The sequence below is a fragment of the Phalacrocorax carbo genome, chromosome 3, assembly GCF_963921805.1.
Source record: "Phalacrocorax carbo chromosome 3, bPhaCar2.1, whole genome shotgun sequence".
Lineage (NCBI taxonomy): Eukaryota > Metazoa > Chordata > Aves > Suliformes > Phalacrocoracidae > Phalacrocorax > Phalacrocorax carbo.
In genome coordinates this window covers 32,579,689-32,604,828 of record NC_087515.1, presented here as the reverse complement: position 1 = coordinate 32,604,828, position 25,140 = coordinate 32,579,689, and the positions used below count along the sequence as shown (strand labels likewise).

Genomic DNA, 25,140 nt, shown 5'->3' with positions numbered 1-25,140 from the left:
GCTTTAAACAGACTCTCAGTAAAGCTAGAGGAGAGCAGTACTTCTGGTCATGCTTCGATTCTGCTTGTTCAGAGTAGTCTCCTAGCTTTACAGAAAGTACCTGAAACCTAATTGCAAGACTATAACCATAAGGAAATGCAAAAATCAGAAGTGGTTATACAAGTAATCAAAGGCAAAGAAATGTTCTAGGATAACACATACTGAACATGCACTGATCATGAAAAGCAGAGTTATTAGGATGAACTAGGCAAGGGAAAGCAAGTATTTGGTATTGTGTCAACATGACAAAACAGCTCTTAAAATGAGTAATGAAGTTCAGCAATTGTGCTTGTAAGATTAAATCCTAAACTAAAAAGATATAAGTAAACATCAGTCTCCAGGACTTGAGATACGAGATAAGGACTAGCTCCTTCGTCTTAACACGGATGGGTGATACTTTGTAATTGTTTTAGTAAAGATAATAGCCTAACTCCTCAAATAGTTATTCCTTATTTGAGACAAAACCACTCCACAAGGTAAGCTGTTGATCAGATCCAGTAGTAACCATGTTCTATCCATCTGAGTGTCATTTAACTCATTCCTTCATTGTGGAACTCAGAAAAGGAAAATTAAGAGGTATTTTAAAGTGAAAACACAGTGTAGCAGTACTCTGTCCACATTTTAAATCAAAATCTCAGTCCAGAGGCTGGCAACCTGACTGAAATGCTCTCATGGGAACAACAGAATCCCTGTAGAGTTTACAACTAAATTAGAATGTCATAAATGACCACACCTTGCAAGCCATAGTTACACAGCCCTGCTTTATTACAGACCCTCCTGCTGAAGGGAGCAAGAACATATGATTGGGGATACAGAGAAGCAGGAGAAACCACTTATTGCGGTTAACAGATTAAATTTATGCCCAATTGAAAATTGCCTAATTTAATACCAAAAGGAATAACTGGATCCACTAAAGGATTTTAATTAAATATATCTGACTTATACTAACAAAATAGGCTACTTGATGTTTTACTATGATGCCATTTGCTAAAAACTAAATGTATGATTTTTTTCCTGTATCAAACTACTGCATAAATTTGGCAACATCTTTCTTCAATGACCAAGTCTTATTACAATGAAATAGGAATTATTAAAAAAACCAACACTCTCAGCACATAAAAGTTGCACTCATTTCTTTTAAAAGAGCAGTTTAAGGAACAGAAATCTTTTCTACCAGCAGGTTAAAATGGCTGATTTAGAAAAACAGAAAATAACCTGTTGGATCCCTTCTCTCTGCTCTTTAAAAAAAAAAGGGACCGACCTCAAAAGCATCAACTTGAGTGGCAGAAATAACATAAAAGTCTTAACAAATAATCATTAACATCACCATCAACTGTGTTCACACATGGACAGAGCTCCTGCCATACACACTCTCTACGGATAGAGATGAACATGTCTATTATAAACCCTAAGCCTGGAGTACGACATGAGATGGTTTATGGTTTTTTTGTTGTTGTTTTTTTTCTTTAAGATTTCTTCCTCTCTCAGGGCGAAATAAAGTTTTCTCTTTTCATCATTTATACAGTCTTACCTTCCTTGACACGATAAAGCATCGTCAGTGTGCCATCACTGGTCAGAGCAGTAACATGTAGGTTATCTACTGTTGACACTTGGCCAGCAAGGGTTGTCAGTTCATGAAAATGTGTAGCAAACATACAGAAAGCACAGATTTTGGTAGCAATGTATTCTGAAATAGCCCATGCTAAGCCAAAGCCATCGAAGGTAGAAGTTCCTCTTCCCAGCTCATCAATGATTATCAGAGAGTTTTCAGATGCAGTCCTAAAAACACAAGAGCATTTTACAACATTTGAGAACATCATGAACTCTGGATATTACGTTACGTTGTAAAGGCATTGAATAAAAGAGGCAGAAGACCTTCCCTAGTTCCATAGCAACATATGAATAAAGTGCACACAGTGTGTCACACGGATTATTCCAAATTAGTTTTTGTCCCATTTAGACTTTGGCATCCTGATAGCAGCTCTATGTGACCACTGAAATAAACAGAAGACTACTTCAAGGACTTACAAGCCTGCTAAAAAGGACTTGAGATCCTCCACTGAGATCCTATGTAAAAGGAAATCTTAAATGCACCTTTCTTAGAGCACCTCCTTTCCCATCAACCCCAACCAACAAAACCAAATAAGCATAGGACTTACCTAAGGATTGCAGCAGTTTCTACCATTTCAGACATGAAAGTAGACACACCTTTCAGCTGACTGTCTCCAGCTCCCACCCGAGCCAGGATACAATCCACAATGGTTACTTCTGCAGATTCACATGGTACAAAACACCCAATTTGGGCCATAAGAACAATCACCCCTGTCTGTCGGATATAGGTTGATTTTCCTCCCATGTTAGGGCCTAAAGAAGAAATTTTGCAGATGAATTAAAAAGACATCATCTTCTACAATTCAGCAGTTCTTTTAAAGGAGATCAGGCTCCAAATCAAGACAAAGAACATTTAAACTTACTACTCTCTTGCCAGAAAAGAGTAGCAGACTTGTCTAACAGGTGCAACAAGTAGTTCCACTATTACTAACGCTTGCTTGTACATCTCACTGAATGCTGCTTTTTCAAAAGAAAAGTGATTGGAGAGTATTAGGGACCTTTTTAAGTTTTGGGACTTGTCAGGAGTATAAGCATTTATCTAAAACACATGTCCATACCTAAAACTAATAAGCTTTAAATTAAAAGTAATCTGTACTGCTGCTTAAGAATGAAAATAATTTGTTTTCACCTCAAGCAACAATTACAATTTGTCTGTACAAATGAAATAGCTTAGTTACAGACTGGGTACAAGCTAAAAGGTGACTAATTACAATCTAAAGGGATTCTGAATCAGCAGAAGGAGATATTAGTAACTTAATTTTAACTGAAGCACAAATGAAATAAAAAGTATTTTCCAGAAAACTGATCATTAAAACTAATTTTATGGTTTTGCTAACCAGAAAAACAAGCCTGTTACCATGCATTTATTCAGACTTTAGTTTTTCTTTCTGATTATGTTAGAAGTGTTCATTAATCATTCTCCAATTTTAAATCTTTGCTATTCAGAATGTATGTCAAGGACATCTGGATGGAAATTAAAATTCAGTTAAATGTATAAACACTAAACATGTTTTCCTGTGTAGTAAAATTATCTTAATTACACCAGAGAATTGGGGGGGTTGGGGGGGGTGGGGGAAGGGAAGGGTACAGTCATTGAAACATGTTTTGCATTTAAGATCGACTTTAATACTAAACGAAGAAAACATTAACAAAGAGGCTGGTTAAAATCTTGCCTACAGAAGGTGCCTACGTGGCTACTGAACAGTTGATGCCTAGTGGAATTTTCCAAATCACTTAAGCAGGTTCAGGTTCTCCAGCTCCTGAGGTTGCCTGGCTTGTAGGAGTTACATTCACTAAGGCAAAGAATACGTATATTAAGGAAGGAGTAATTTCTTATTTTCTACTGTCCTAGCAGCCTCTCTCTTCTTCTCACATGACAATTTCTAAATTAGTGATCACCTTCTCCAAACAGTGCACTATAACTATAATCATAACAACTAATTCCATGACTATTAGTTTGGATGATGAGAAATGTCTGTATGTGCATAAACATGTAGAATACCTACTATCAAAGGAAACATTTCACAAGAACATTGTGGGAACTTTTTTTTAATATAATAAACAACAATAGCTTATAAATATCCTCCCTTCTTTTCCAGAGCTAAATCTTATCCCACATACAGAAAGATGAGTAACTTGCTAGCTGTTCACCCTTTGTTGATTAGAGAACATGACAGAGTTTTACTGGGTTGTTGGTTTGTTTGCTTGTTGTTGGTTTGTTTTTTTCAAAGACATTATTATTGGAAATACTCCAGACATTTAAAACATAAATAACAAATGAACAAGAGAACAGAAACATTTACCAGTAACAATGTGGAACATCTGCTTGCCCTTCTCAAAAATAATGTCATTGGGGATGAAGACCACCTCATCTTGTACTTCGATGCAAGGATGCCTGGCACCTTTCAGCACAATCCTTCCTTGTCCCTTTTCCAGGATGACAGGACGGACATACGGCACTGGTGCTCCGTTTGACACATGAGCAAAACTGACAACTGCATCTAATTGAGCTATCACATCATTCATTGTCTGTATTGGTTCTGCATAACCTGTTTTTTATTAGAGAGATATACATGTTAAACAAGTTCAGAAATTTTTTATTCTTGCTGGAAAGGTATCTTAAAGCCTATATTGAGCCCATAAAATTAATTTATCTGCATTAAGTCAATTTTGTTCAAAACAGCAATCACCTTCTGTGAGAATCTAAGATGTGATCCTAAAGTTTCCATGCTTTGTCTACAAAGGGGACTTCTTCAGACTATGAAAAGGAAGAAGTGACACCATGTTTATTGTTTTAGCCTTAACACTAGCCAACAAGAAACACCTTATCTTAGTACAGGAAGGCAAATGCTCACAATGGCAAGATGGCTGGAAATCAAGTAAGTTTCCTTCCTCAGTAATACACTGCATTTTGATGCTCATGCAAGCAAAGACAATAGAGACACAGAACTGAAAATTCAGTTAGAGCAACCATTTATGTTTATGTGAATGATGGTACAGAGAAGTCTATAAGATACGGTGCCTGTGATACCAGGCAACTAGACTAGACGGCCCAGCATCCCCAGTACCAGTTTTAAGTTTTGGTGTTTGTTTTTTTTTTAGTGAAAGGGATGAGGGACAGGAGTCTGCAGAAGTAAACCATCTAACACCTGCAAATGGGATGCATGCATCAGAAGAGGTGAGGGGTAACCTGCAGAATGAGTCCTACCTGTACAAAGTACTTTTGCTGTTCTGACATTGTCTCTTGAACTGGCTAGGTATAGATTATTAAGAGGACTTCAAGTCACTCTCATTCAAGAATTACACACATAATCCAGTCTTTTTCAACAAACTGCCTCCACTTGGGAAGAAAAATACTTTTTAAATACACATATACACTTCTATGTCTATGACTACACACTACAGAAGCTTTAAGCAGGAGCAAAAGGCTATTAAATGTACTAGGTATTTATAGATTATCTATTGAAGCTAATCCCACTATATAACACCCAAGTAGCTTTCCACATAAATATACAAAACTTAATGTGCTACACACAAAAAAAAGACCATTTGCAAATTACTGAAGTACAAAAAAAAAATCTAACAAGCTATTGATTTTGCAATATACTGGCAAATTCCTTATAAGACAACAGGTCAAAACTGATGAAGATTTTCACTGTAACTTAATACACACTCAAATATATTAATACATCAGCTTAAAAAGTGGGGTTTTATCTTTAATACGTTTACCCTTAGCTTAATATTCATTAGTCCTTTCACTTTTCATTTCTCTTTCAAAGAATTAAGACTTGTTCGGCTGGAACCAGTGCCTCTGGGAGAGGCAGTATTTACAGAATCCTCCAGCTCAAATTACCCAAAATCTCTTCTCCTTTTGGTGAAGGATAGTAAAGAATGCCCTTTAAGTTGGCAGTCTTGGAGCAAAATACACAGAAATTAATTAGGAAAACAATTTTTATTGTATCATATAAGCAGTGACTAGCTTGATCTTATATTGCACACCAACATTCCTTCTTCACCATCCTTCACAGAGCTCAGGTCCCACCCCCTCAGTTTTCTGTTGTCCTTTACCTCTTCTGCCTTCTACTTAGTCTGCTGTTTGGGTGGTGATGACCAGAATCAGGGAGGTCGGTGGAAGATAGACGTGGCATTTATGGGCATATTTTTGTTCCTTTTATGGGATTAGCATTTGCACACACCCCATCACTGCACGTTTGTTGCAATGCCAGGAAAGGGTATGACCAGAGAAGACAATGTATTTCAAACTTTCAATAACTGTCTAAAAGCCAAACCTAATTCTTCACACTAATTCTTTGGGAAGTGTTATGGTGGTTCTGTACAGAAGGGCCTACAAAGTAAGTGGAAAGTCTGCAATGCTGGGAGGACGTGATACACATCAACATTGACATATTCACCTGAAGCAATGTTAACGATTTCCTTGACAATTGCATCCTGAGCCTCTTCATACTCTTCTCTGGTCCTTATATATTCGTCATTGACAGAACTCAGTTGGCTGTGAACAAAACCACAACATTTAGAAACTGATGTCCTGTCTTCACTGCAACAATGCCAAACTTCTGGTCTCATCTATTGAGTCAATACCAGTTGTCCCTACCTGTTTTAACAGCAAGGTTCAGCACAAGGACCACAAAGCAACTAATCTGTGATTCATACACACCAGGACATCAGTGAGATTAATTCCAAGTTGAAGATCACCCACAAGGGCCCAACCAGCAATTCTAGCATCTCTGAATACAGCATTCTTAAAAATCTTACCGTAGCTATTTGTTATAGACATGCTATGTGATAAGGAATTGCTCTTAAAGCTGAATTTCTGGCCATTCTGCAACAAGATGTGGCACTTTATAGAACTGGCAGAGGAGAACTGCTGCTAAGCAACTGTCTAATTAGTCCAGAGTCCTACAACAGGCTTATCAGAGCTGAAGGCATTGACTTCTTTCATTGTCTAAAGACCTCAGTGAACTACTGTCACTAAGAACAGGTTCTAGTCTTCAAAATAAGGTGAGTTGAAACCAAGAGAGAATTTAAAGAAGTGTTTATTCTTTTTCAAGCTCATCTCTGAACATGGAGCAGAGTCTGCAGGACTGAGTATGAAACACACCTAAGTAGTACACCCACACTATAAGCAGAAGTCAGCCTTACGCTTCTTGTACCATCTACAGAAGCAACTATAACAGATTTCTCTGTGCTTAGTTAAGTTTTATTAGTGATCCATGGGTTTCTTCCCTAAGGGAAAGTAACAGATGACACTTACAGTAGATGTTCTAGGTACCATCTTCTCAGTTACAGAAAGAGCCTAACTTCACCATTACATTTAGATTCATAACATATTTAGAACCAAAAAAGCTGTTTTAAATAAAAAAATTAAAATATCCTCTGAGTAAATGTTAAAACAAAACGCAATTAAGGTTTATACTTTGTTCATTTAAGTAAATTGGTGCGAAATACACCAACATATTGGTTAGTGTGAACCAATAAGTTTGCCCTCCTTTTCAAAACAAAGGATTTCTTACTTTGAAAGTGAGTGATTAACAGAAACAGTCACTATTAGTAATAGCACTGGCTTGAAAATAACCTTGCTCTTAGGCAGTGCTCATCAAACATATTTGTCAATCAAGATCTCTCTCAATAAACTCACTTCTCTGATGCTAACTCCAGCAGGAACTGTTATACATAAAGAGATAGCAGCATAGTTTGTCTGCAACAGACTGTATGATGTATTAATCTCTGCTATTTTTACCCTTCCGTATGTAACACATGCAGGAGACTTAAAGACTAGTTTTCTCCCAGACCTGCCACTGACAGACAAGAAGGAACTTGTCAGGAGGTTGAAGTCCAATTGGTGACTGATTATTAACAGCATTCCTTAGGATTGATACTGGGGCTGACACTACTTATGCCTTGATTAACAACCCGAATGATGGGACTGAATGCACTCTCGGCAAGGTTGTGAACAATACCACATTAAGGGGAGCTGCCAGTGTGCTGGTGGACAGGGCAGCCATTCATTGGGATATCTCCAGACTAGAGAAACGGGTGGACAAAAATTTCAACACAGGCAAATGAAAGTCCTGCACCTGGGATGAAATAACTCCATGCAACAGTACAGACTGAGGTCTAAATGGCTATAAAACAGCTATTCATAAAAGAGTTAGGGGACCCTGTGGACAATAAGCTGAACACAAGCCAGCAGTACGCCCCTGAGGCAGAGAAGGCCAAGTCCATACTGGCTGCACTAGCAAGAGTGTAGCCAGCATGTCAAAGGAAGTGATTCTTCCCCCCTATTCAGTACTTTGTGAGACCACACCTGCAGTGCTGTTTCAGGTTTTGTCTTTCTTCCCAGTGTAGAGAGACACCGAACCTGGAGCAGATGGCCACCGCAAAGACTTGAAGCTGGGGCACATGGCATCAAGGACAGGCTGAGAGAGATGGCTGCCCAGGCTGAGATAATCTGAAGTCAGCCTGGAAAGGAGAAGCACCAGACTCTTCTTGGAAGTACACAGCAAAAGAATAGGATACTAAAAACCCAAGCTTCTGCAAGGAAAATTCTCATTAGATCTGATTAAGGAGGTTTTCAAAGAGTGATTCAGCACTGGAACTTGTGCCCCACCAGGTTGTGGAGGATGGGCACCTGGACAAGGCCTTCAGCAACGTTATCCAACTTTGAGATAGGATCTAACTTCCAAGGTGGCTCTGCTTTGGCTGAGGGGTTAGACCAGTTAACCTCAAGAGATTGCCTTCAGCCTAAGTTACTACCTCATTCTGCATAAGCAACTTTCTACTTTGTTTGCTCTGTGTAAAAATAATGATGTACAGAAAGAGATGTATCTGATGACCAAGGTAGCCCTTGCTCCTTCTAAAATGCTCTAGAAGAGCTAAAAATTCAACAAAAAGTATAGACTTTTTGCTTGGCTGATCTGTGACAGAACTGCCGTCCAGACAAGGAGACACTGAAACAGCATCAACACAATTAGCCTGAAGACTGACATTTTTAAATAGCTTAATCTGTAGAGCCACAGAATTGAAATCCAATACATAGGACCAACAGAGAATACAGCGTGGTTTGGAACAGGAAAAAAAAGAAGTCACCAACAAAACTGCTGCATGTCATATTTGGCGATAAATATAAATAGCTCTTTTCCCATTGCAGCTTGTGAAAGTGTCTGTATAAACACTCACGGTGAATGCAGTTATGCTACTAGCTGCAGCTAAAACACAGAAATTAGCCCAAGTCAAAGGACCAAAAATAGCTAACAGTTGGCAAAGTAAATGGGGAATGCAGCTTTTAACAGAAACTGCATGACTACTCCTCCCTCATGCCAGTATTACTCAATATCTCAATCTGTGAGCCAATTAAAAAGGTGAAAATTCAGCCATTCAAGATGTAGGGGAAATCAGTTTATAGGCATAAAGAAAGGATCTATTTTGTATCTTTCACAACAGGCTTGAAAAATTGCCAAAATGATCTCATACCTGTTCGTGAATTTCACACCATTCTTCTGTGTATCAACTATTCCATATTCTGAATTGTTACGGAGAACTTTTTCCTCCTTGCAAGTTATTCGAAAGTGATGTCCAAACTGTGAGTTTGTCTCCAGTTTGATACTTTTGCCAGCTTCCAGACCTTTTAGGTGAAAAGAAAAAGAAAAAAGAAAACAACTGTATTATCAAAATCCTGCAGCCTGTGTTATTTCTGCACACTAATCCCTAGTTTGTACAACGTAGCTTCACAAGATACACTATTCAGTATACTTGATTTGGTTCTGTACAGGTATGAGAAATACGCAGACCTAACAGAAATTTACTGATTCATTCTCTGCTCTTACTTTAATAAGCTCTCAAACGGCATATTCAAATCAAGTTCACAATTATTGTATTACTACATAACTTCCAGAAATATGAAAAATGTTCATAGCACACTGCAAGGACATTCTATATTGCTGCTATAAGCACAGCACCTGTAGTCCTGTGATCCTTTTATTAACATATACTTCTGCTGATGAGACTTCTTATTCCATCCCTACACAATCTTGGTCTTTCTTCCTTTTCATCCAGGTATCTTGTTTACAGCAAAAAAAAAAGACTAAAAAAATATGCAAGCCCTTAGAGGCGTAACCTAAAATAACTATGGTTGCCAGTCTGCCTTGCCATATTTGCATTAAAAATGGATTTTTTAAAGGTTGCTCTTTGAATGCCCAATTCATCAGCTGCGTGTGGATTTTTTTGCATAGGATAATCAATTCTTTAAATGTCTCATTTGCTTATACACTACATTTTGCAAAGAACTTCAGAAGAAAACTAGCATATCCTGAACGGACGCTAAGGAGAATGCAGAGGGGGAAAAGAAAGTTTCAGCGCATGTCCTCAAAGGATGTAAAATAGAACTAGGCTTAGCTACAAGTTAGATGAGTTACAGTTCTACCAAATGAATTCTATGCTATCTTGCAACATACATGATAATGTCTGAAATACTCGGGAATGCCACCCTTTAAAAAAGGGCCAAATTATAAACCAAAAATCACTCAGTTTTCAACAGATTGCATTGTGACAACTAAAGTCACGCCAAACTAATTATAAAATACTACAAACATCCCTTAACTCCTCTATACCAGTTTTCATCACTTGATTTCAAAACATTTTACAAAGGAGGTAAGAATCAAAGGCAGTTTCGTATCCTACCTAGTTCGTTGGCTGCACTGTTTAGCAAGGACAGCATTTTTTCTTCCAGTTTGTTCATCTTTTCTCTCAATTCTGCCAAATTAGGATCAAAAGAAGCCTTGACAAGAAATTCGTGATTCTCCACCTGGGGGGGGGGGGGGGGGGGGGGGCCAAGAAAAAATTACTATGAAAATAGGCAATTAAAAAAAAAATCACCTTCCTGGTCATACATAGTGAGTTTACTTAATCATCTCTACAAATTATTTAAATATATATATATAATTTTGTAATGCAATGCTGTTTGTGATAATTGGTGTCCAACTCAACTACAAAACAAATACACCTCACTTATTTTCTCAAATAACCTGCTTTATACAAGCAAAATACACCAATTTAACAGACTCCTTTACTTCTAAAGTCACCTGCATGTTTATTTGCATACAAATAACTGAGCATTAGGCAGGAAAAAAGGGAAGTCAGAGGAAATGAAATTGTTATGTATGTAATCTATATGCTAGCCTGGACTTACGCAACTAATCAAGACAGACTGCAAAAGGATGGGGTGTTTCAGAAGTCGTCCTTGGAAATAGAAATTTCTGAAACAGTAACTCCTGCCCAAAACACACTCAAGAGGTTACGGAAGGAGCCTACATAATATCACCAAAAATCCTACCCAATTTCAACCCTGTCATTTTGAGTTGAAAAGCCTGCGCATTTCCTTCCAAGCTAAATATTTTCAGGAGCACAGACAAAATAAGCTGTATTTCATCTTTTTCCTCTCTCTTACCCATGCTTCCACTGTCAGGTGTGTTTTTCTGATGAGCTTACAAGCCTCCAGTTTAATTTACAAGCACAACATGTAACTGCTAAATAAAAGAAGCTCAATTTTTAATATACAAACTTTTACAGTCAACAAAATGTTGGCACTGTTGTCCAACACAGAAACTGGCTTTCCTGTTAGTAATAGATTTTATCTAATTAAGTTTAAAAAACCAAACAAATGAAAACTACAATTCCATGAAGCTTCTGGTAGCTGGGAATTATCTGCAAAGCTGTACATAAAGCAGGTGCAAATATTTTGCAAAACACACTGACACAAGATGGTGGTTTACGTACAATTTCACTTTTACTCACAAGTATATGTTAGTAAAAGGAGGAAGGAGAAGATCAAAGGGAGGTTCACAATTCCTTTACTCCTTCCCAGACAATAAAAGTTCCACTCCAGAGAGCAGTGAGCAACAAGAACTGTAAGTGCAAGAACCACCACATACATCTGGTTCTTCTAAGCACAAAAAGCACTTCAGATCTGCAGCGCAACAAAACAATTGTAAAAGCATTAGACTGGTGACTCTGAGGTTTTCTAGCAACTTGGAACCTGGGAATACAACCTGGACATGAAAGCCACAGGGCTCACACATTTTGAATTTGGAATGGGGGGACAAGTAAATTATCATATGAAATACATAGCATACTGTATATTCAAAGGATTGCTACTTTATTCGGAGAATTATCTTCTCCCAGCAGATAATGTGATCTTCCACAGAAGTTGCATCATGGAAGACTGAACTGTTGGTGCTTATTTCCTCTGTACAATTACCAGCAAGCACTACCAGGCATTACACTCAGCCTGCCATTTTGGTTCCAGTTGTGTTGTATGCAAAGACACTGCAGTGGCAAAGTTCTCCAGTTGCTTAACCAGAGATGTGCACTCCACAGAATAATGTATTACAAGATTTTAGAGAACCATCTCAAAACTTGGAGGCGTTAAGAAAGGGGTATGAACAAATTTATTCCCTGTTGATAGGCCTGTTCCTCCCATTCCCTTAATAATTCTGCTAAAAGAACAGCAATGAACATTTATGACAGAGCATACAGGAGAAAAGACCATTCCTGGTTTTGTAGGTCAGATCCTGGATCTGAAACAGAAACTGGAAAAGCCTGGTATGTAAGAGCCACACATGCCAGCCCTTGTCACAGCTGGCTTCATCAGACACACAAGGCCAACAGCCAAGTGAAAAGTAATTTTGTTTCAGAGATTCAAGCAATTATTTGAAGCCTGGAACAAACTGCAGAAATCCCGTGATCTCAGGAGAAGGAAGGTAACATCCTCAAGGACCCATAACGCTCCAGCAGGGCACCCAGTCTGGTTACTGGTTCCAGCCTTCACCCAGGCTGCCATGTCAGAGAGGCTGAGCCAAACTGGAGCCGTGCCCTGCACTTCCACCCTTGGGGGCCTCCTCGCTGCAGGCAAGCTTTCATTCCACTGCAAAGATCTGTATGTGCCTAGAGCTCAAAATGCGCAAAAAAGCTATGTTACTGCCTCACCCATTGCTCAGTCCAACAGTCATGGGAGTGGAGGTAGTTTTCATGTGCTTGTTGCTAACTCCATTACAGCTCCAACAGACCTGTGATGACAAATGAACCCAGAGGCTACTAGTGTTCAAGAAGTAAATCCTAAACTGCTGTGAAGTTTTGGGACAGGAGCATTAAAGTAAAATTACTTCAGGGTTCTGTCTACGTTAATAGTCTGGGTTAGGGACTGCAACAGTTCCAGAACCAGTTCACAGCTGACCAGGCACTCCAGCCCCATGTAAGTTCCCAGTGGCTTTTCCAGGTGTAGATATCAAGTCTTACATCTAGCAGCTTATATCCCATTACCTCAGCCCAAAAATCTGATTTTTAAAATGTGTTAAGATCCAGGTTTGAAGACAGCTTCTAATATATTGCATGACCCACCCCAACTATTGTAGGGCAGCTCATTACTCATTCAGGCCTCACGAAGTAACCCTTAGCAGATGACAAACAGAACTGCTCCATCTGACCACTCTATCCAAGTGAAAGCCAAGAGCTATCGAACAAACAGAGAACTTCAAAATTAAATCAGAAGTTCAGCTAAACTACTAAGGAAATAAAATTATTATAGTTTACTAAGAATATTGAAAACTGGTGCTACTAATTCATATATAAAAACACCAGGCACCCACAACTACATTACCCTCTAATGTTCTTCTCAAGCTGTGCTCCTCCTTCAGCAGTATCTCAGATATAATTATGTAAGTTACTTAAAGCAAGCTTCTGGCTTTTCTCTTCTACAGCCTGCAGTGTGAACATGGCCAATAACCTGACAGGACACATATTAACAGGAATGTAGTATTTCAGGTCTTGGTGCTTTGTGAATCTACCATCAGTTATGGTACAGTAAGGCTACACCTCACCAGAAAAATGAAATGAAATATCGGTGAACCCAATTCACTCCCCTCTCATCTCCCCAAAAGAAGAATAAAAATACTCAACATCATTGTGACATTTCACCAATGTATTCATCACTGAAATGCACTTAAGTCTAAATTACAACTCAGTACTGCATTAAATACAAACATTAAATTTGCTTCAGAGATTAAGAAATATAACAGACATGCAACAGATTGGTCTGAACACTCTTGCTGGCACCTTCACTCTATATATAACCTTTTACTGGCAAGAGTCACGTAAAGGGTTATAATGAAAGCAAATCCCTTATCGCAATAGGGATAAGAAGCAGCTAGACATTTCCTTTTGCTCAGCTAAACACACTGCATTTTTTAGTGTAAGTTTTTGCTCAGAGCTCCTCTGAAATGAATGTTCGAAGTATAAAATATTTAAGGTGGTAAGTAGCAGGCTAACATCACAGCATTGACAACACCTTCATACCTGCATACGCTTACTTGAGTGAAGTAAGACCCCAGCGAGTCACATTTCCAAGGGATGCTCAAATGAATGAGGTGACAGCAAATAATTTGCAGACTCTGGGACTACGTTGAGCTAGCTAGCTAATCTGAAAAACAAGCCCTTCTGTAAAGGGCTGTGGTCTTAATACTCAAGCCAAAACACTATATACCACAAGCGCTAACAAACATTGAAGTTGCCCTGACTTGAGGAGGAGGTTGGAGTAGATAGTTTTTCAAAGGCTCCTTATGGTTCTGTGAAAGACAGAAATGGAAGTGACAGTGTCTCAACTTTTATTGCAGCTAGGTAAATGAATAACCACATCCCACACTTTTTGAACTTAGATGTTTCTTTTTATATTAGAATGGATTATTGACATAATTTAGTTGCTATGACAACCTGCCCTTCAATCACACTCAAAACAGAGCTGGGTATTTTGTTTGAACTCCCTAATAACTTAAGAGGAATTTCAAGTCGAAGTTCAAGTTTTACCATTCACACGGACAAGGTTTAGTCTTCTAGTAAAACCAGTGTTGGCTTATCTATAGCCATTTTTCAGTGCCTTGAAGGGGGGGGGGGGGGGGGGGGAACCCTAAATCCAACACACCAGATTCTATGTGACTTGATTAAAAATAACTGACTTGTTAATCTGTTTAGAAGGACAACAAAACATTTTTAAAGTAGAAGCTGAAAAGAAATTGGAAGAGCTGGACTATGAAGGGTGAAGGCTTAGAACAGCTGTTAGTTTTAAAGAAACCAGAGTCCCAGGGCATACAAACTGCATCAACAGATGGTCTGTAACTAGTATAAAGCTATAAATTTCTTCATTAGCATATATCACAAATTACAGCAACATGTCAATCAAACAGTCTTTCCTTAAACAGTAAAAGGCAGTTGATGAATGCATGCACAATACAAAGAAAAAGCTGTGCTTCTGCCTTTGGAGAAAAATATGCATATTCAAAATTTTAAAGCCACTGCAGTTTTCAGAAGTTCAACACCTTGGCCTTACTACCATGCCTGGCACATGGTTAGGTAGATGTAACTTCTACAGTCAGCTGAGATTGACACTTACAACAATCCTAAAAGCCTCCCAAGTTTTCCAAAATGACTGAAACATCTTATTGAAAAAGGAACATTAAATACAGTTCTAACTGTGCATGTACATTTCAAAATGCACCTCACCAAGTCTCTAACAAATACAATTAGAAAATATGATGTACAAAACTCACTAAAAACTTTGCATTGTTTCACCTAGTAAAGCAACAGTTCATGTTTTTGCCTATGACCTAAATGTTTGATGTTAAACAACGATAAATCAGTCATTTATACTCATCCCTCCTCCTTTCAGCTACATATTTAAGAAACAGCAATGTTCCTTTCCACTTTTTTTGGCCAATTTTGCCTCTGAAAAAAGTGCCTGTTGTCCCTTGCAAGCATAGTCCTATCATCAGTAATATTTTATAAGCAAGTGTAGATGCAAGGCTAAGATAATAGCTTTCTCTCTAGTAAGAAATGTCCTCACACTGGAAAGTAAAGTCATTCTTTATACCTAGGTCAATCATTTTTCAGAGGGGCAAACTCTTAGTTATGAAGACTTAATCCCACCAAACAGAACCAAGTCTAATGAACTTCATAGAAGCAGAGAAATATTTAATAAACATTCTGGCTACATTCTAGATTTCAGACATATCACAGTAACTTTGAAAATACAAAGAAGCAGAAAAGTGACAAAATAACCTCCCCACTCTTAATACTGATGAGGTCTTAAAAAAGTTTAGTTTTTAGAAATAGAAGTAGGTACACATTTTATATATATCTAATATATGGTTGTAATAATGCGTAATTATATATGTAATAATATAATACATATAAAATATTAATAAATAGTATATTGATGGTATATGTATTTTATATATCATAGATACATAAAATATAGATAAAAACAACCAAAAAAGTTTCACATCTGCAGCATCCATGTACCCAAAGCAGTTTTCCATTGGCTAGATAATTTCAGACAGTGGGTGAATATCCTCTTGATATTCAACTGCTATACTAATAACAGTCTTTGTATATTCCACAGCTAAACTATCACTAACTACTTAATATAGATGATCAATTAAATTTAGTCAGTGTAGAGCAGATTGCAAAGTTCAATAAGAAACTTTAATTGCTAAGTAAACCCCCTCCCACACACCAGCCCATACCTTATCCATGTCCAATGTTGTTTCTATCATCTCCACAAACTTTGAGAAGTCATAGTAGATATCATTAAGAGGTGTTATAAACACTGCCAACAACAACATCTGGTGAGCTCCTGTTAAGAGCAAACAAGAAAAATTATCATTCACAAAACCCCACAACTTTACCAGAATTGATTCACCCAAGATAAACAGCACAACTATATAGCTGGTTAATTTTTATTAAGATTGGTTATGATAATTTTATTGACACATGCATATCTTTTCCTAAAATTTGCATTATCCAATTTATTCTGATTAAGCTTGTACCTATCATTTTTGTTAATATCTGGTGGTATTAATTCCCTTCTACTATGAGTAAAACTACAGACAAACAACAATTTGAAAGCAAACCTGCTGTCTGAACATTACCTATTCTGCATATAAAAAGTTGAAATGGCTTTAGTAAAAACTGTATTCTACAGCAACCAATTTTGCAGATATAAAGTGGAAGTCTCATCATCCACACTCGGAGTTCATTTTTTCTTAATTAGAAATTACCAGAAATTGGTAATATTTGGTAGGTTACAATACGGACATAAATAGAAATTGAGATGTATGGGGTTTGGTTTTGTTTTCCTTAAAAAAAGACCATCTACTGTAACCAGATCTTTATAGTCACTGATCTTTCCACTAAACAGGAAGTCATCAAAACTAAATTAGTCTTTTCCAACATATTTTGTTAGCACAGATATTCTGTAGCACCAAGTATAACTGCATAGTGCACAGATTGTTTGGAAGTCCACAGAACACTGTAAGCATTGAATGCAAAATGCTGTTCACAGTTAACTCAGCATGCACAGATATTACTAATTTTGTGAAACAAGTATTTTCTTCAGGCCTACAAATAAGCACCTATCCAGCAGCCATCTGTGAAAACGCTCTGTCGGTAATAAAAGTTGGCATTTTTGTAGCCACTTCAAGTTATGATTTATCACAGTAAGATTAACATTACTGACTATATGATTTACACAAAATGCCTCAAAGAGACCCCAATAGTACGAGCTTGTAGCTGTTCAATTATGTACAGAATGATTATATCTGCCTCCGATGTTTACAGGCAAGGCTTTGCACATTAACTATATGATTTACACAAAATGCCTCAAAGAGACCCCAATAGTATGAGCTTGTAGTTGTTCAATTATGTACAGAATGATTATATCTGCCTCCAATGTTTACAGGCAAGGCTTTGCACATTAACAGGGAAAAGCAGATTCAAGCTCTGGCTATTGCAAAGCCTCCCAGTTTCTTAACAGACTAAGGAGAAAGTCCTAATCTTTCCTAAGAAAAATTTCCATACAAATTTATAAAAGTCACACAGTTAGGACATGTTTACCCAAGGGAATGTCTCTTCTATCCCAGCTCTAACTCAAGTAGAAAGAAAAAGGTTGGTTTGTTTCCTTTTCCTCCTGTGCCTTTTTGCTTCCCCACTCCCCCAAGCTTTTCAAGTTCTTAACTGATCAGTAGCTACTAAAGAATTACATGTTGTTGAGAGATTCTTGAACTTGTATAACTTGAGTCTTCTGCTGACTAAAAGCATTCAAAACAGAGAGATCTGAAATATAGTACAGATTGTTTTTTATTCCAAATCTCTTTCTTGCTCTCCGTCACATCTATTTTTCCCCCCCCTTCTGTAAGAAGACACACTTAAACCAACCTAGAAAATAAAAGGAGACAGAAAAGAAGGAAGAGACTGAAGAACAGAAAAGTTTCATGTCTCTTTTTTTCAGAATGGACTCAGCAGTTTCCAGTGCACCAGCTGACAGAGTGCACGGCACACACAATGATCTTCACTGTTCTTGAACTAATGAAAAATTATTGCGCTTGGACTTAAAGTAGCAATTAAAATTTCTTTTCTTGAAATGAGTAAGTAGGAAAGTTTCATAATACCATTTCATTATTTAAGTTTGAAGAGTGTATCTTCAGACACCATAGAAAGATGTCACATTCAAAAAGCAGAAAACATTAATAAATTAAGTAAATAAAATACTAACATATTTACATATGTTTATGATATGGTTCAAACACACTGCAAAATTAATTTACACTTTCAGTCCAACTTCATATTCAGGATCCAACATTTGAAGGAAGTAAAATAGTGGAGTCAGTGAACACTGAGAATTTATAAAAGCTGTATGTATAGGCTTTTCTTAAAGGCATAACACTTGTTATTAAGAGACTATGAGAAAGAAACACCATTGAAAAATTCTAAATTAAGCTCCAACCTGTCTTGCACCTGCATTCATAAACTCATGATGCACAGTAAAAAAACAACACTTTTGCATCTACTCAACATGATTAGCAGGTAAGCTAACCATTGAGAGAAAGAATAGACTTTTGTACTGTCAAAAGCAGAGATGCATACTGATCACAAAGCCTATCTGCTCCCAGGTAGTTTTTAATTTAAACCATAATTAACTTACTGAAGCACAGATAAGTGTTTCTTACAATGCATTAAAGGCTTTATTATTATTATGTTTTAAAATGTTGTATAGACATTAAAATCAAGCACTAATCTTCAAACTTGAAACATTTATACAGTTAGTTCGGCAGCAAACATAAGTATGATAACTGACACTATTCTATCACAGGAAAACAGACAAATCTCAACATCTAAATGCACTTAACCCAGTAATTTTCATGGTACAAAGAGTCTTGGAAAGAGCAAGAGCAAAATGGAAATTGGGACAAAATACAGTATGGGTTTCCTAGAGACGGATCATACCTGTATAGCGCAATGTCTGAGATAACTGACTGCCTAAGACAAAGAGAAATTTGTAGACCTGATCTGGGCTCTTCTAAAACATTCAATACAGTGTCACATAGGATGTGAAGAAGCAAGATTCATGATTGATACAATGATCAGAAGGCAGATAAAGAGGGCATCACCGCCTTACAAAAGATGAATGAGCTGGAGGGACATCAGCAATACAGTTCCTCCAGGGCTCATACAAGCATTTATCTTTTTAAGATGTGTGAATTAATATTAATGCACAAAAGAAGGCTGCCTATAAAATTCACTAATATATACAATGTGGAAGATATCAGTAGATGAAATTGAAACATATAAATCAGGAGCTTAACTAATTGACCTTGAAATCTGGGCTAACAGAAATTAAGTAAGATTTAATAGTGAGTAAGATGACATATTGATAGATAAACGAATTTCCACTCTGAGTAGGGGAATAATTGGCGGGAAACAGGCCAAGTTCGATCACAACATGGTTATAACACACCAGTGCAGCAGTCATGGAAAGACCAGTACTGGAACATGCATTAAGAGGTATTTTCAAAAGCAGTAAGGGGGTATTCAAGCCACTGCATCCAATATGGCAAAATATACCTGGAACCCAGCATACAGTTCCTGTATCCTGCATATCTACAGGATTAAAATAGTGTCAGTCTGAGTTGGGAAGGAGGATGCTTCAGCAGCTTCATGAAGACAGAGATCTTGTAAGTACCTAGATTTTATGCCCCAGCAATTTGAGTAATGAACAACTGCTCCCTTTTGCCAGCAATAGCAAAATGATTTGATGACTCAGAGTCCTTTCCCATCTTATGCAGGTTTCTTATGTCTCAAAAATAAAAAGTCATCTTCACTCTTTACCCCCACCTCAGCTTTCACCATCCATAAGAACAAGCATCTCAACAAAGCAATTCTTCATAGTAAGGAAAAGGCAATCACTGCTGATCACTTCATGGTGTAGTTGCTCTATCTCCCATAGCCATTCATGAGAAAACAAGTTTTTAAACTGGCAGATACTCAGAACTGCCAAAAATCTTTCTGACTATCCATCTCTTGATGAGTTAAAAGATTTTGTACAGTCTTAAACAACAATCACATCCAGTCTGAATCAGTCACATACATTCAAAATTACCAGACCATTCTTGTACTCTAAGCAAGGGCATACAAGTACAAAGAAAAATAAAAATACATTTTACCTATCTTAAATTATATACTGATGATGATTGTCCTACTAAGGCCAACTGATTCACGTGTAAAACAGAAATTTTTCCCATACGGTGAACTTAAGTTTGCCTTACACAGCCTGCTCCTCAAAACTTCTAAAAATGGCATTGTTTACCTACCCCAAAGTTATGACAGAGAAACTCTGTTGATCCAAATGTCAACTAATAGAAAAAGAAATAAAGACGAGAAGCGAGCATTTTGAATAAATACCTCAGTTTAAGATGAAAGTTTCTTCCCAGTTTTAGATCTTAACTGCTTTTGGAAATAGCACAGCCAGCAACCAAAAGTTAATTTATTTTAATATTAGTATTTTAGAAGATAAATTTCATTACTTGGAAGTCATAAAAATGTAGTACAGAAAAGTATAAAATACTGGGAAATATCACTGTATACTCAAATACAGGAAAGAAAGTTTTGTAACCGTACCATTTCAAAAATTATTTCTCTTTAAGGCTTTGGTGCTTGCTTTATGCAAAGATATTTTCAAACAAATTAATGGGCTTCTACAAAAATATGCTTTCTGACAGGCTAAGACTGCTATTGCTGTACTGAATCACCTCCCTGTTATGCTGACACTATCTTATTCTACATTTTCTTGGTAACGCATAGAAAAGGAAAAGAAATAGCAACCTTTACATTTTCTAGACTTGCTTGTCATAGCATTGAGCTTCCTGCTAACGAAGATCAGAAGAAACCCTGTCATGTTACTCTTATCAAATACAGCAGCATTACGATTTTAAAAAGCGCCACTTAAATTATACTGATAACGCTTAAACTGTGGGGGGTTTTTTTTGTGTTTAATTACAACCCAAAGTGCAAAGTGTCTTCAAAAGGGACATAACAATATTGTATGAATGGTATCGTGTTTGTAAGATCATAATACACACAAAATTGTTCAAGAATTCTTAGAGACAAGTCAATATCAAAGATTACTGGACCATCACCCAACAGTTCAAGTATTTCAGCTACATGCTAGTTGGAACGCTTTTTGATATAAAGATTTGGATATGTTTGTTTTTAAGTATCTGATTTGCATTTCAGAATTTCAGCTCATTTCATATTCAAATGTCTTTAAGCTTTATTCCTGCAGCAAAAGTACACAGGAAAAAAAGTAACCTTTGCAAATCTACACACTATTTCTTTGCATCATCAGTGTATTATAAAGCATTGAAAATAGATGGGGGTAGCATTACCATCATATTTTTCTAGTGCCTGTACAGCATTAGGCAGTTGATTAATAGCCTGGTACATCCGGTAACAGTCCTGTAAGTTTGCTACTTGTCTCTGAAATTTCTTTGCCAGACGGTTAAGATCTGGGAAGCGACGTAGGAGATCTTCTTGAAGGCACTGACGTAGTTCTGGATCCACCACAAAAGCTTCAACCAAATTCAACCTGAATAGGAAGTTCATAACAATGATTAGCATGGCATTGTCTATAATTCTTTTATGTCACTAATTAGAATGAAAATATTTATCTGGCAGTTTCTATCTGTCCTTTCTCTATGGCTGTACCCATAGGTCAACTTTCCTAATCAAAGAACTAATTAAACTAGGACAACGCGTGAGCTGAGAAAGCAAGTATACTTCTGTAGTTGTTAACCGTTGAGTCACCTAATCTAGCAGCATTGGAGTGAACCTGTTTCAGCCACAAATGCCAGCATCTGTTCTGCAAGTATGTCAAAGCTCAAAATCTACTTTGAGATAAATCCTTTCCCTGTACCATAAAAAAGTCATCCAGTAGTCTACGAAAGGACAGAGGTTAAGCAGGAAAAACCCACAGTGTAGGAAAAACCCACTCTTGGCTGAGTTTAGCTGCCTGTGGTCAAGGCCAACATTGACACCATGCAGCTGTGCACCCTGGATCACAGAATCACAATCCTCATGGTTGGAAGGCACCTCTAGACATTGACCACTCCAACCCCTTTGCTCAAAGTAGGGTCAGCTAGAACCAGCTGTCCAGGACTGTGTCCAGCCACATACCGGGTATCTCCAAAGATAGCCACAGTATCAACCCCTGGGATACACCACTAGTGTGTGACTGGCCCCCAGGCTCGTCTTCATCCCCCTTATCACAGTCTTTTGAGCCTGGCAGTTCAGCTACTTTTTGGTCCACCACGCTGCCTACTTACCTAGTCCATACTTCATCAGACATAATAGAAGACAGTAACAAAAGCCTGCTGAAGTCAAGATAAACAATATTCACTGTTCTTCCCTTATCCAACAACCTAGTCAATTTGTTGTAGAAGGCTATCAGGTTGGTCAGGCTTGATTCTTCCCTTAGTAAATCCATGCCAAATGCTTCTAATCACCATCCTGCCCTTAGTACATTTAGCAATGCTTAACAGGATTTTTTGCTCAATCACCTTCCCAAGGATGAAGATGATTACAGACCAACCTGTAATTCCCTGGATAATCCTTTTTGCCCTTCTTGTTGACTGGAAGAAAGCAAACGTCACTCGTCTTCAGAAGCCTCCTCCAACCATCATGACCTTTCTGAGAAAATCAAGACTGATCCCACAATGACTTTGACCAGCTACCTCAGCATTTGTGGTTGTATTCCTTGGGTCCCATGTGTCCAATTTGTTTAAATGTTTGCTAAACTGATCCTCCTCTAATGAGGTTGTGTCTGTCTTTGCTCCTCCTCTAATGAGGTTGTGTCTGTCTTTGCTCCTCCTCTAATGAGGTTGTGTCTGTCTTTGCTCCTCCTCTAATGAGGTTGTGTCTTTGCTCCAGACTGCGCCACTGGTTTCAGGTGCTTGGGATTCCTGAAGGCAAATCTTACCAGTAAAGACCATTGTGAAGAGTTGTGCACGAAACAGGTCTGAGGAGCCTTGTCTGGGGCCTCCTCTCCTTCACTCAAGAGCTGCATTCAAACTAAGGCACTTGTCCTTGGTTCTCACCTGAGCTATGCTGCAGCCTTGCCTGTGCCTGGCCATGCACCCCACTGATCCCAATGACCACCCACTGACTGGACTTCCTTGCTTCACCTCAGATCATCACTATTGACTTGTCTGGAGACCCAGACTGTGACTAAACCTGGTTACTGTCACCAGATATACCGTTGGCCTCATGCAGGTATTGGAGGACTGCGTCCTTATCAATGAGGGTACTATCTCTACCATTGACTCCCAGCTTGCCTTCCATTCAGCCTGCCCTTGCTGCTGCTCCCTGACATTCTGGGTTTGGGTTTTTTGTTGTTTGTTTGTTTGGTGGGTTTTTGTTTGTTTGGTTTGGTTTTAAAGTGAAATAAATATTCTTTAAGTGCTGAAAGCAAGCACAAATCTCAATGAGAAGTGACAGAACATTAAATTATATTTTCCCCACTAGAATGTAAGAGAAATTTCTTGCGTTCTTTTTTGCACCAGTTAACATTGTCATCTTTACATATTTTGCATTACTTTGCCTTTGCAGTTAAACAAAGAAAGTCAGATATTATTCATTTTGGAATGCCAGAGGCTTCAGCGTTTTGGTTACACTTTAGGAATATGAAGGAAGGACTCTGCCCTTCAGAGACCTCCGCACATGATACACTGTGTTGATTTCTGGTCAACATCTTGGCTTCAGCAGGGAAGTTAATTCCATTTAGAGACATGCAAGCAGAGAAAGGACAGCTTTCACCACATTATTTCTACTGTTTTGCTTACTGACAGGAAAACGCATCAGTGTAAATAAGAGGAACGTTTGCATTTGCAAACAGTATTGAGAATGATAATTGGTTGGGGTTTTTTTTGTCATTTTGAAAGCAGTAATCTCTGCATTACACCATGCAGTGTTCTGCTGGGACAGCTAGGCACTTGAAATAGTACAGAGAGGTTAACATGGTATGCTGCCTCAGCTAATTAGTAAAGACAGTCACTCAAGAAACAAAGGCTTTGTCTAAATAAACACAAGATAGAGACCCCTGGACAGGCAGAAGTATATTTCCGCATATAAAGATGAACACCATGCTGCTGCACAAAGTGTTCTACCCATGCCACTCCAGTGAACCTTCTGTATTATACCAAACAAAATCAATGAAGAAGACGAGAAGAATCCTACCCCTACATTTATCCATTCAACTATTGCCTTAATAAATAAGAGTGACATTGCTGCCCCATAATGGTGCTTTATTTCCAAAAAGGATAGGAAACATGGGAATCTCTGAAAGATGCATTAAAGTTTCAGCATGTATACAGAGCTTGTGAGAAGTAGACAGGAATATACTTAAGATACCTACTGCAAGAATGCAGAACAAGATTTGTATAAATAACATCATAATAGCTAAATAATTTCTAATTCTGATCCCCGTTGGCGTTTCTGCGCACAATTTCTAGCTTTCAGGCTTCTGTCAAATGCTTTGGAGGAATAATAAGAATTACATGATTCTGTAGATATATCACCATAGCAGACACATTGCTATCTTTATTAAAAATCCCCACAATTTACCTAGCAGACCTGACTTAAGATTCACATCACAAGCTTTTCTCAGAAGCACCAGCAGTAGCTGGTGACCAAACATACTTTGTAAAGACCAGATTTTTTTTAATTTAAAGAAAAAAAAACACACAAACGAACAAAACCCAAAACAACCCAAAGACACCCGATATAACTGCTTAACAGCCTAAATATAAGCCTACTAACCAAACGCCTGCCAACTTTCCCGAGGGGATTACAGAAGGAACAAACCCCACCTGCAGAGCTTTCCCTAAGCCCTGTTAGAGCTTACTGAAACTAGGGGCAGTATCTGCCAAATTTTTCCTCTTCATAACAGCAAGCAACTTGGTCATTTTCAGTCCTGTAATCTGGAAACAATTCCTTTGGCAAAAAAAAAAAAAAAGACAGGATTCACTGAAAACTTACAGTAAAGCATAGCCATATGTTCTTACTTTTACTCTGCTTGGTCTTTAGAAGTTATGGTCA

General features: G+C 37.8%; 1 protein-coding gene across 1 annotated transcript in view; it reads right to left on the bottom strand.

Annotated features, from left to right (window-relative positions):
• Positions 1–25,140, bottom strand: part of MSH2 (mutS homolog 2) — a 54,975-nt gene that overhangs the window by 6,134 nt on the left and 23,701 nt on the right. Inside the window, exons 7-14 of the mRNA XM_064446436.1 lie at positions 21,435–21,634; positions 16,239–16,348; positions 10,348–10,471; positions 9,142–9,292; positions 6,063–6,160; positions 3,954–4,199; positions 2,199–2,403; positions 1,571–1,818 (exon numbers count right to left, since the gene is read on the bottom strand). Of these exons, the coding sequence (XP_064302506.1) occupies positions 1,571–1,818; positions 2,199–2,403; positions 3,954–4,199; positions 6,063–6,160; positions 9,142–9,292; positions 10,348–10,471; positions 16,239–16,348; positions 21,435–21,634 (1,382 nt within the window). The remainder of the gene's footprint in view (positions 1–1,570; positions 1,819–2,198; positions 2,404–3,953; positions 4,200–6,062; positions 6,161–9,141; positions 9,293–10,347; positions 10,472–16,238; positions 16,349–21,434; positions 21,635–25,140) is intronic.